Raw genomic sequence first — 12,632 nt, 5'->3', positions numbered from 1 at the left:
GATTGTTATTAACGGATCTGTTGAACAGTAAACTGGAATAAGACTTTTAGATCTCCCCTTGCATAGACTTAATCTTTAATAAGGCATATATACATTCTTGTCTAATTATGTTTAATTTATTTATACTTAAAATTACTATTGTTCACAATCACTTTCACACCACTTTTGTTCTTGGGATTCGCAATTGCAATTTTTTTTCACATTTTTTCGATTGTCCGTCTTGTTTTGTAGTGTTGTCTGTGTAAAGTTGTGTGTTTTGTATTGTCCACAGTGGCTGTCATACTTCGAGCTCTGCTAACTTTGGCAGTTTCCGGATTTTACTGAACATAATTTTTAATCAATAATGTATTTATCTCCTAGTAAACTGAAATATATGTTTATTTCGTTCATTCATTCATTCATTCATTCATTCATTATACCCCTATACTTGCTCTTAATAGCCAAAAAACTTGAGTTTTCAAAACTTACTTATTTTTTGAGAATTATATAAGCTACCTATACCAAATGTTGTGACCTACATCATGACGGATTATTACCAGAGTGAAAAACCAAAGTTGGGAAAGGGGTAATAATCTATGTCAGGCCATTTCGTGAGAGGCGTGCGATCGCATGTGCACAGATTTGTTTAGACGTGCGATTAATTGCACATGCAAATTTTGTTTTCTTTATGTCTGTGATAGCTTTCTGAAATTATTGAAATTAAGAAAAAAGCAAAGTATGAAGTCAGAGAATGATTTAGGAAGGCTTTACATGTACGTAGAAAACTGCCAGGCCTAAAATATGATGTGCACGATTGGCATCGGGCACCGGTCGTGTACGTGACATTAAAGGTGGGGCCCGAGAAAAGTCGTGCACATGAAATTTGTAAGAATTTTTAAATTGGTGTATCGGACATTTTTACTTAGGCGACTCCAATTTAATTAGATGTTCTATGGCCAAAGTTGATAGTAGCTTATTGTTAATAATTTTATCCAGAATGTATAGTCGGAACAACAACAAAAAACTTAATTAAAATTAACAACGGAGGAGGGTGTTACAACAACCATTTTTTTCTATGTACTTTCGCATAACGCACGCAGTTTATTTTTTAGTTGTGAAGGAAAAATAAAATAGTTCGCAAGGTGAAAAGATAAAAATACTTGCATGCTCAAAAACTTGTTTTTAACTGTTATGCAGCAAGAATTTCTCTTGTGTTGTAAGTTATACAGCAAGAATTATTCTTGTGCTGTTTTGAAAGTTGTACAGAATATACTTGTATTGTTTTGAAAGTTTTAAAGCAGGTTATACTTGCGCTGTTTCGAAACTTATATGTCAAGTTATTCTTCTCCTTTAAAATATTGAAACAAACAATTTTAATGTTCTTTTAATGTTTTTTGCGCAGTTTTATAGGAAGATCTAAGTTTAAGTGCAAATTCTTATAACAGACTATGGTTTAGTTGACAATATTTAAAGTCTTTCGCAGCGTTAAAATCATTTATTTAAAATTCGTAACGGATGAGGGTTTTACGACAAGCGTATTCTACCTTGTTTTTATTAATTTTCCTAAATGGTATCGACTAAAAGTTTAGCTAGCGTAATTTTAAAAATATACTTACTTTGAATACTTTGAAGTAGATTTTGTGAGATCTTCACACATCCAACTCAGCGAGTCCAATGCTCATCATGTCAATGATGCTGTTCGTGTTGGCCTTTCGAAACTGAACATAATTTGGTATCAGTGGCTCATCAGGAACAGTGGCAAGAAAGCAATCCAATTTCGACTTGAAACAGTCTATGCTGCAATCAGATAGGTTGCGTATTGCTTTTGGTAGACCATTAAACAATTGTACTCCTTGGACAGCCAAGCTAGCACAATGAATCTTATAGAATGGCCCTTTCTTCACTACAGGAACAACACATTTTCGACCCAAACGATCATTCGTGTACCATGTGATGCCTCCTTTCCCAGTTTCCTGACCAAAGTTTGGTACTATTTTTGCAATCACTTTCCAGATGTAAATTATGGCATACCGTTCTCTTCTTCTCTCCAGAGAATACAGATTCAATCTTTTTAGTGCGTCCCAGTACGAAATACATTAAGTTCCAAGGATTTTTCTAGTAAAGTTTCTTTGCACCATTTCTATGTCTTGTATTTGTCCTTTCATTATTGGAGACCATAACTGGGAACAATAGTCAAGGTGGGGAATAACTAATGATTTCCAAAAAGTCATCATCACGTTTTTTTCTCTGCTCTCGAATGTTCGTAATATCCATTCAGTTATCCTGTTTGCCTTTGATATAAGGTTTGAGATATGCTTATTAAATTTGCAATCATTCAACATTATAACTCCTAAGTCCTTCACAGTGATTTTTTTGTTAATCTTTTCTGACGTATTACTTAGATATACAGAGAGTGGTTTCAAAGACTCAATCTTTCCATAACTTAGGTGCTCGAACTTACACCTATTGAGTTTCATATTATTTTCAGTTGTCCACTTATAAATTATATTTAGATCACTTTGGAGTTTAAAGGTGTCCATGAGGCCATTACTCTCTTTCAGAATTCGTGTGTCGTCTATAAAACTGGATGCTAAAGAATATTTTAAGTTCCGATTGATATCACCAACCATGATTAGAAAAAGCAGTGGGCCAAGAACAGACCCCTGTGGAACCCCTGATCCAACGTTAGCGGGTATAGATTTTACACCATTGAATTAAACATGTTGTATTCTGTCTTTAAGGAATGTTGCTGTTGAACCACTCCATCTTAGTTGCTTCAGTTTAGCAACTGGGATGGAGTGGTCCACTTTGTCAAATGCCTTGCTAAAATCTAAGTAAATTGTATCTAAATTTGAACCGGCTTCAAGAAAGGATAGGATTGTATCATAATGGGTCAGTAGCTGTGATAAACAGGAACGACCTTCTCTAAAACCATGTTGTAAGTTGTTAAGGAGATTGTACTGTACAAGATGATCAACTATGTTCTTTTTTATAAGTTTTTCAAATATTTTAACAACATGTGAAGTCAAGGCAACTGGTCGATAGTTGCCCACTTCGCCTTGGTCACCTCCTTTGAAAATGGGGGCAATGTTTGCAGTCCTCAAAAGCAGAGGTGTTACACCTGTGTTGAGACAGTTTGACCAAAACATAAGAAGTGGAGTTGCCACAGCATTCTTACAATTTTTAAGAAATATAGCAGGGACACCATGTGGACCGGAAGCCGAGTTAGCAGATAGAGTGTTAATTGCTTCAATTATGTCATCAGTGGTAAGTGCAACATCTGTCATTACAGAAATAGTACAAGTTAAATCATTAGCATCGGCTGTTGAATTATGTTGCTTACTAAATACACCCACAAATTATTGTTGCAGGAGGTCAGCCATTTCTTTGCAATCATCAGTTAACTTCTGTTTAAATAATGGACCTACTCTGGACCTTGTTTTACTATGTTTTTGCGCATAGGAATAAAAATATTTTAAGTTTGTTTTAATGGAAGAAATTGCTTTCTTTTCTAGAGATTGTCTGCTTTCTTTATATTACTGCTGCAGAGAAAGTTCAATGCCAACTAATCGTTCTTTTATTTCTTTCACTTGTTTGTATTTAAAAGTTTTGGACAGTCGCTTTATAAGCTTACGACGCTGCCTCATTAGTACACGACGATCTCTTGGTATGTAGTGTTTATCTTGTTTCCTTGTAAACACTTTCCTTTTAGGAACTAGTTCTTCAGACAGAAGTAAAATTTTATCTATAATATTTTGTAGTTGTTCGGGGTTCATATCTTTCAACATCATGTCCCAGGCAACAGAGTTGAGTTTGTTGTTAATATTTTCCCAGTCTATAGACTCATCAAAGCAATTAAATACATCAAATGATGTATGTGCTGTTCTCAACTTATAATTTTTTAACAGAACGATTGGGTCGTAATGAGTTGTCACTTAAATTAAAGTATGGTGGGATACAGATGGTAAGGAAGGTATGCATTTATAACTGTGAATAAGTTCCTTGTTATTTGTTATAAGCAGATCAAGCACATTGCCACGGTTGTGTGTAGGCTTATGAATGCATTGCACAAGTTGGAATTCATTTAAAAAATTCATATAATCTAATGACATTTCTCTATCTTCATTTGACTTGGAAGAAATCATATGGGCTTCTCAGTTTATGTTTGGCAAATTGAAGTCACCACAAAGAAACACATTTGGGAATTTGCCACTAAAGCTATTAAGAGTATTACTCAAATCATTAATCATCGTTTTAAACTCTTTCGAACCTGATGGGTGACCATGCATTGCATCATCAGGTTGTCGATACAATACTGCTATCAGCGAGTTACTGTGTTCGGAATACAAAACAAGAAGTTCGTTTGCGCCATTACTGTATTCATGTGTTACTTTAAATCGGGTAGCAAAGTCCTCTCACATGTAAATTGCAACTTCTCCACTTGATCGCCCTCTACGGTTCCTATCGCATCTGAAGAGTTCATAACCTTCTATTGACAATTCTGCACTTAAGTGATCATATAACCATGTTTCGGTAAGTGCTATGAAGAGTTGGTTCTTCTCTTTCAGTACATCATGTATTAAAGGAACAGAAGATGCAACAGTTAGTGGCTTTAGATCCTGTTTGCTGGATTCCAACTGTTCATTACCATCTGATTGAAAGTTACTCGTGGTCTCATATTCTGAGTTTGAGGCATTGGTCGATGTATTGGTACCTGTTGTGGATGTCTGAACCTTTGTGGCTGTTAAAATGGGGTATTGATTGGCTCCACAAAGTTCTGAATTGGTACCTGTTGTGGATGACTGAGCATTTGTGGCTGTTGTAATGGGGCATGAACTGGTTGCATAAAGTGGCCTGGAGTTGTGGGAGGTCTGTGAATATTGTGTTGACTTACCAGAGTTTCTTTTATTTTTGAATCCATAATTTTTAATATGTCTCTTTTGAAGTTGTGAATAACCTCTAAAAAATCATAAGGATTATTTCTGTTTTGATTAAAAGTATTACCATGTAAAATATTTGACTCATTAGTTCTATTTCTTAACAGTTCAGGTCTTTTATGTATCGCCCCTTTTACATGCACCAACAAACATCTCTCATTGAAACACTGTCTTCTAGTTATAGAGTTGGCACACATTCTAGGGTGAAAATCTGTACATTTAGTACCTAGCTTACAACCTTTCGTACCCTTGTTTCCATGCAAATAAGTTTTCGACAGGCTCGTGTGTGGGCAAATGGACAATCTGCACCTTTTCGGCCAACATGTTCCTTTTTGATAAAAATGACACACCTTTTCCTTCAGTTGATGTGATGTATCTCTATCAGCAGGATAATCACTGTCTTTGTCATCATTGATGGAGTCATACACTTTGACATTTGGGTTTACTAAATGAAGTCTATTGTTCTGATCAGTTAGATCATTCTGATCAATTACATCAAAACCAACATGGCCATTAGGTTTGTTTAATAAATCTATGGGTTGAGAAGTATTATTATTATTATCATCATTTGAAATATCATCTGTAATAATGTCCTTTTCACATAGGTAATGTATACCAGGAATTTTAAAAAGTAGGTCTTGTGGTAAACCCACCTTATTTAATAGATTCATTGATGCCAAAAGCTCAAAATAACATTTTTTGTGAACCTCATGACCGCAGGAATGGCATTCCATAAATGTTGCATCACTCATGGTATAACAATACACTTCTTTACATATTTCACATTTGTCTGGAAAATAATTTTTTACCTTCATAATTAATGGATCTAACAAATCGTCTTTCTTCATTTTGTCACCATGCGCTTTCTTAGATAAAAAAAATTAATGTCCTACTAATAGTCTCTTTATTGAAGCTATTTAGCACTCTTTTTATCTTCTTGGTAGGTTTGGATGGATCGTAGGCCCGTAGGCAGTCTCTGATAGTAGTGTCTGGAACTCCAGTACAAATTCAGCAATAATTCTTTTCCACTCTTCAATATCATTTTGATCGTTACCAGAAAAGTGGTCATCGTTCTTCTCAACATCCTCCATTTCTCTAACCAAAACTTCAGAGCAAGTAATTTCTCACTTTCGCAGCAAGTGTTAAGCTGGTACAGCCTTCACCGTGCTGTCTTATATCTTTTGACTCTACAATCCCAAGATGTCATGAACAAGAAATTTGATGATGCAGGACTAAATTTAACAAACGAGATAGTGTCTTTTGGTGGTTCCTTTAATAATTGAATATATATTTATAACAAAGAAGGGTGTTGCAACAATAATAATCTGTCTTGTTTTCACTTGTATTATAACTATTTTAGTGAAAGTAGCTAATTTGTGTTATAAATTTAAACTTCTTTTGTATGAGTCCTGTGTAAGAAGTGTTATGTTGTACGGTAGTGAGACATGGGCAGTGAAGCAGGAAGATCTTGACCGTTTAGAAAGGAATCATATGAGAATGGTTAGGTGGATGTGTAACGCCAGTCTGAGAGACAGAAAGTATCCGTAGAATTAAAGATGTTATCCAGATAAGAAGATTAAATTGTCTGGGGGCACTTGGAAATAATGGAGGGGGATAATTGGGTAAGAAAGTGTAGAGACTTGATAGTTCCTGGGACAAAGCCCAGAGGCAGACCGAGAAAGACTTGGCAGGAGGCTATAAGGACAGACTTGATACAGAGGAAGTTGAGTTTAGATCTAACACAGTCTAGATCAGATTGGAAGAGGGTCATTAATATACCCCGTCCAACCCATGCTAGCATGGAAAACGGACGTTAAGCCGAGAATGATGATGATGATGATGATTTTGTGATTACAAATTAGCGTGTCGTACATTTTATTTTAATCGCAACAAATTACCATGAACAAAGAATCAACTTCTAGTGGCCTTACCAATGGTTGTCCTAAAGTAACGTTATTGATTCACCTTGGTTAATATAATTGTAGATGGATATTCAGCAACAAAAAATAACATCATTGATTATCTTCTATGCTCGTGTGTTTTTTTCATTTGTTTTTTTCCTTTAAACTTTTTTGCTTGATATTATTATATTTTTGTTTTCGTGAAAATTAAGGTCGGTCAGGCCCATAGAACAACTAATTAAGTTGAAGTCGCCATAAAGAAAATTGCTTTTTGAAAAGAACATAAATTTTCTCGCATGTTTTTCTCGCACTTCTCGACCTTTTAACAATTTTAAATAACCAGTGAAATGAGCTATTTTGTTTTGCACTTGTTAACTAGATTGTTGCACAATACTTTTTACTCGCATGATGTAGATTTTCACGGAGCCCGATTCCGATCGTGTACCATTACTTGAATACCGAGCCTGATTTACCGGTACAATAAAATAAGGAATCTTTTTAGGCCTGACTGCGTAGTTAAAATGCATAAAAAGAAACAAAGTAATGAATTATTACAGATCGTCTGTAACAGCGATGCATGGAAGATTCTTTCTCATGTTTTTATAATTTTATTATCCATTTTTATCTCAGCAATCATAGTGTGCATAATAAATGAGTGGCAGTAATGGGAAGGACAAAGATCCATGTGTCTTATTAATTGTATTTCTAATTTTTTTCACATTTTTGTAGCCACCTGTTGTTTGAAAGTAGCAAATATAAAAAAGAAAAAAAGAATGAATATCATTCAAACTCAATTGTTACATTATTTACTTATTTTTAACAGCATTTATCAATTTAGTCCTGGGCACTAGCTTGTGAAATACATGTCAATAACATATAAAAATGATACCTGCCATACTGCTCTATTACCAGAAGCAAATCATTTCAATATGCTCAATGTGATTGCAAAGTTATAAATAGATTAGAATAACATTTAGCACAAAAGAAAAATTGATCTCCAGAATTGTGTGAGAGAGTGGAAAAATCGTTATTAAAAGAAGAAAAAAAGCACGTAAGTGAAGTAAGGTCATAAGTATTGGGTTCTTTTAAAAAACTTTGTTCAGATTAAAATTTAAATGTGCATTATTTATTTTATTTGTTAAAGGAACACAGCAAATATTTATATGTTCTGTTCAGTAGCGTTTATATATTTATAATCGCATGTTCCTTACGCAAAAACAATAGCCTCTGTGCGCTGTAAGGGGGTAAAGGAAGTTTGTTCTTACTTTCACTTCTCGAAAAAAATTTTAAGATCGCACATGTGAAATAATTAAGGTGTGCGATTCATGGCACGCCTACTTAAAATCTTATGAAATGGCCTGCTGTGTAGTAATCCTTAGGTATTGAAAAGTGAAAAAAAATTGAGCACTTTCTTAAAAGTCTACAATAAAGACTAAAGGAAAAAAGAAAAAAAAAGTAATTTTCAAAGTAAATGAAAATTGACCACGTACCAGCAACACTTGGTGGGTCAATTCTCTTTAATATATTGTCTCTAGTGTAAAAGATTTTGTCAATCAGTGTTAAAAAATAAAAACCTTTGGACTGTAATGAAATATATTTTTTTCTAGGTGATATATGTGATTTAATTTATGTCCAACTAGGTTGGAAAAAGATTGAAATGCCGACTGTGGGAGTAAAACGTGATTTGCTTTTTAAAGCTTTGGGAAAAGTTTATAGTAAGTAATAGTTACATTCCATGTATGTTTAATTTTATGACATATTTTCCAGATTGCCAAGGTCCAGTATAATGCACTGTTATATTATTTATAACTATCATGTTGTGTGTATTATAAATCTTTTAGCTGAAGAAGAATTTGAAGAGCTTTGTTTTGATTATGGACTGGAGCTAGATGAAGTGGTAAATAGTATTATTTATCTTTTTTGTTGATTTTCTTTATATCAGAATTGAAATTATGCTTCATAATGGTAGGGTTGATACTGGCCATTTTCGACATCGGTATACAGATTTTAGGCACACTAATATGGGTGTGCCTAAATACAAACAAATAATAACAACTGTAGTTATTATTTTAAAAACATGTAGAACCAAAACAAAACACCAGATACGATTCTGCATACATTTCTCAGAGATAAGCTTCATCCGCTTTCCTAATTCTACCATTATGGCTTCTTACACCAATACTTTTACAGAAATAATTTCTAGCTAATATAAAAATAAAAACAAAAAGGATGAAAAATTGCCCAAACCTTAATTGGCATGTCCTAAACAAAGTAACTGTTAACCCTTAAACTGCCAAGGACCTATTTGATAAATCGTACCCACAAACCAGCCTCTTTTGCCCCAAAATAGAAAACTTTACACACCACTACGTAAATTTAGATATCTGGAGTTCTACAAAGAGTTCAAAGTTCAGTGAGCCCATTTTGGAAAGGTTATGAAAAGCTGTAACTCATTAATTAATAAAATATGAGAGATTCTGCTGTGTTATACAAATTTTCTTATCATGAATACAGTATTTATTTATTTTTTTCATTTAGATTTAAAAAAATGCAGTCAGCACGGTTTAGAAAACAATGAACATGCCTTTTTAGAAAAATATTTAGATAAATTTAACTAAACCTTTATGTATAAAATATAGCCATAAAAACTGTATATAAACATGTTATTTGACTCTGAAACAACAATATTTATTTCGTAAAGATAAAATAAAAAGAAGTAAAAAAAAAGTTTAAAAAGTTTCTTATGAAGTTTTTGTTCATGCTTTAAAAACCTCCTCATATTGTTTTTTAATGTGAGATATAAACTAAAGCATGGCCCATTTTAAATCCCTCTGGAATAGAATTGTCGGTGGATCTAGCACGTGGAAAGTTGGTAGGTCAACTGTCACTATCAGCTTGGCTAGCGTTTTTGTCATTTCTAGCCTCAAATTCTACTTCAAAGCCTTTGAAATCAGACAAATCATTGTCTGAACCAAACAAAATATTATACTTGTTATACTTGTTCTCCAATTACATCTGGAATAATTTCTTCGTCAAAGTCCCTGTCTTCATTGGCAGCAATCTCAAAAAAACATTGTTTTTTTTTGTTAGCGAAAAACGTGTCGCTTGCTTCCGCCATTTTGGATTGACTTTTAATGGTAGGGGCGCCAAACTTCACAAAAGTACTGCCCAACTATCGGTCCTTAAGGCGCCAAAATATAAACGGCCCGTTTTCAAGTTATCGAGTCCAAAGTAGGGTCATAGGGATTCTCGGACCTGTCCGGGGCTTGGGTTTTTTTACGGGAGACTGATCCCGGACTGTTCCGGGACTGGCAGGTTAAGGGTTAAGAACTTTTAATTATCAGAAAAAAATTTCCAGTGATAGTACGGTGATTGAAACAGGAGTGCGTGAAAATCGTCTGATAATGAAAAGTTAAGACAAACAAAACAAAGTCATGAAACGGAATGTTTTTATTATTAAAAAGTTCTGCCATTATTTTAAATTATGAGTATCTAGTTTTGGTGGCATTTAGTTGAAAATTTACCTTATCTCACCTAAAAAACACCTCTTAAGGTAATACTAAGCATTTAAACCATTAAAAGCTCTAAATAAAAAATCAAATTGTCAAATATTTTAAGCTTCATCACTAAAACACTTGTATAGTTTAATTAATTCTTTTTAGAAAATACTAAAAATCATTTTAGTCAATACTTATTTAATATTTTAAATATTGATTGATATTCATTTGATTAGGGAAGCAAATGTTAAATTAAATAAATTTTGATGACATCGCTAATCAGTTGGCTGTATACAAAAAAATTATTTAAAATTTTGTTACTTAATTACAATCTCATGTAAAGTTGAAATACAAAACACGTGCATTGAATCCAGCTTTAGAGCATTGGGCAAATTTTAGTCCATATATGCCCTAGTTACCCACATGGGATGATACATCAGTTAGTTTTACTTATGTCCAAGTTATTTGACCTCAAACGTGTAAGCACAGTGCAATAGCATTGTTATTACCTAATTTGTTGGCTAACAAATAAGACATAAAATATCTGCTTTTCAAAAATCCCCAACAGACAGACACACAAAGTGTTAGAGCATGAGAGGTATAGCATCATATATCCTGTTATTAAGTAAAAAATATATATATTTTAACAAACATTTTCTTTCTGTTTTTTTGATTGATTTTCTAGGAAAATAGCTATGTGTTTGCATTGTTTTAAACAAAAGAAATAAAAGTAATGTAGAATAAATGTAACAAAAGAAATAAAATTGATAAAAGATACAAATTAGTGTTTATTTTATGCTTCCTACTTTTTTAGACATCTGAAAAAGCAATGATATCACGTGAAAAGGGAGAAAACAAAGCATTGGAAGCCTCAGAAGAAGTGATATATAAAATCGATGTTCCGGCAAACAGGTGTTTTTAGTACACATCTTATAAGTTTTCCTATTAATAACTTTTTTGAAAAACAAAAAGGATCTTAATCTTCACTTTAGTGTTCTATAATTTGCACAAGTCTAATGTATGCTTGATTTAGAAGCAGAAAGTAAGTAACAGAAAGTTTTACGTCCTAGGGGATTCCAATTTTAACGGCTGACATTTGACTGTAACTATGTCACATTACTGCTAGAGATACGTACAGCATTGCTCTAACTTGCTTGCCTGCTACACAAGCCAATTGGCGGTCAGTAGATGGCACCAAATGGGCAGACAACACTACATTTATAGTGCGCCGGAGTGGGGACTCGAACCTGAAACCTTATGAGTACAAGCTGAATGCGCTACCACTACACCATCTCCGCCATTTAGTGTGTTTTAATTTTTAAACTATGTCGCTTTGTACATTTTCAATTTTTTACATGGAAAAACAGCCAAGTAAAGGATGAAACTAAAGCATTCCATGGGTACGTCTTCTTCTTAAGAAACACAATGTTTCTTAATTAAGGCTGAGATTATAGTTACTTTCAACTGCTAACTCACAGAATATGAAGACAATTGAAAAAAGTAAATTGTAGATAGACAAGGATCTTACTAAAATGAATTTGAGGGTATAAAATAGGCCTCTGACTCCATAAAGTATCAGAGAATCTCCTTTAAAGTTAACAGACATCCAGGCTAAAACCAAAAGTATGTTTCTTATAGAAAATGTGTATTGACCCTGCTCCCTTTCAGGCGAACCTGTTCTTGTACTTTTATAAAAAACAATTTTTATAACAAATATTTATACTTATACGAAGTGTAGTGTAGGCGAATCTTTGATAATTTGCGTACAATAAATAATGGAGGGGGTTTCTTAATGTCATAATAATCTTTACTCTCTAGAACTTCGACGGAAGGTAAAACATCATGGAACTGAGGCTACATTTTTAGATTTAGACATGATAGAAATATAGAATAAGAAAACAAGAAGGAAATAGAAACACAATAGTTAAACATTATTGTCAAAGTAATACATCGCTATCAGGAAGTCTTTAACAAATATAACAAGAATGGTGAAGAAATAACTGGAATATTAAAAAATCGAAAATAGCGATGCTATCAATATTTTTATTAATGTTTATTTGTTTTGTCACACGATTTTCCCTATGTTTCTAGAACAAACTATATTAAGCTTACCATTCATAAATCAATTTAACTTTATATATATTAAAGATTTTTTCAATTCCTAACCAAACAATTATGTTGGGATATTGGGCTTCTGTACCTTTTAACTGCGGGACAGATAATATCTATTTCCTCTTTATTATATATGTACTTGAGAAATGGTAATTTATTTTTTTGCGTTCTGTAACAATTACACATTTACATCTTCACTTATGGTA

General features: G+C 33.3%; 1 protein-coding gene across 6 annotated transcripts in view; it reads left to right on the top strand.

Moving 5' to 3' along the window:
* Positions 1 to 12,632, top strand: part of LOC130636062 (phenylalanine--tRNA ligase beta subunit-like) — a 74,327-nt gene that overhangs the window by 56,289 nt on the left and 5,406 nt on the right. The window contains exons 1-4 of one of the 6 annotated variants that reach the window (XM_057445651.1): positions 12 to 1,195; positions 8,458 to 8,532; positions 8,659 to 8,714; positions 11,129 to 11,226. In XM_057445651.1, the coding sequence (XP_057301634.1) occupies positions 1,144 to 1,195; positions 8,458 to 8,532; positions 8,659 to 8,714; positions 11,129 to 11,226 (281 nt within the window). In that variant the 5' untranslated portion in view covers positions 12 to 1,143. Of the gene's footprint in view, positions 1 to 11; positions 1,196 to 3,453; positions 3,647 to 7,594; positions 7,869 to 8,422; positions 8,533 to 8,658; positions 8,715 to 11,128; positions 11,227 to 12,632 lie in introns of those variants that run through there. The other 5 variants (XM_057445650.1, XM_057445653.1, XM_057445652.1 and 2 more) reach the window with 5 other exon arrangements.

The sequence above is a fragment of the Hydractinia symbiolongicarpus genome, chromosome 3 (genome assembly GCF_029227915.1).
Source record: "Hydractinia symbiolongicarpus strain clone_291-10 chromosome 3, HSymV2.1, whole genome shotgun sequence".
Taxonomy (NCBI): Eukaryota; Metazoa; Cnidaria; class Hydrozoa; order Anthoathecata; family Hydractiniidae; genus Hydractinia; species Hydractinia symbiolongicarpus.
This window is presented reverse-complemented; position numbering and strand designations above follow the sequence as displayed.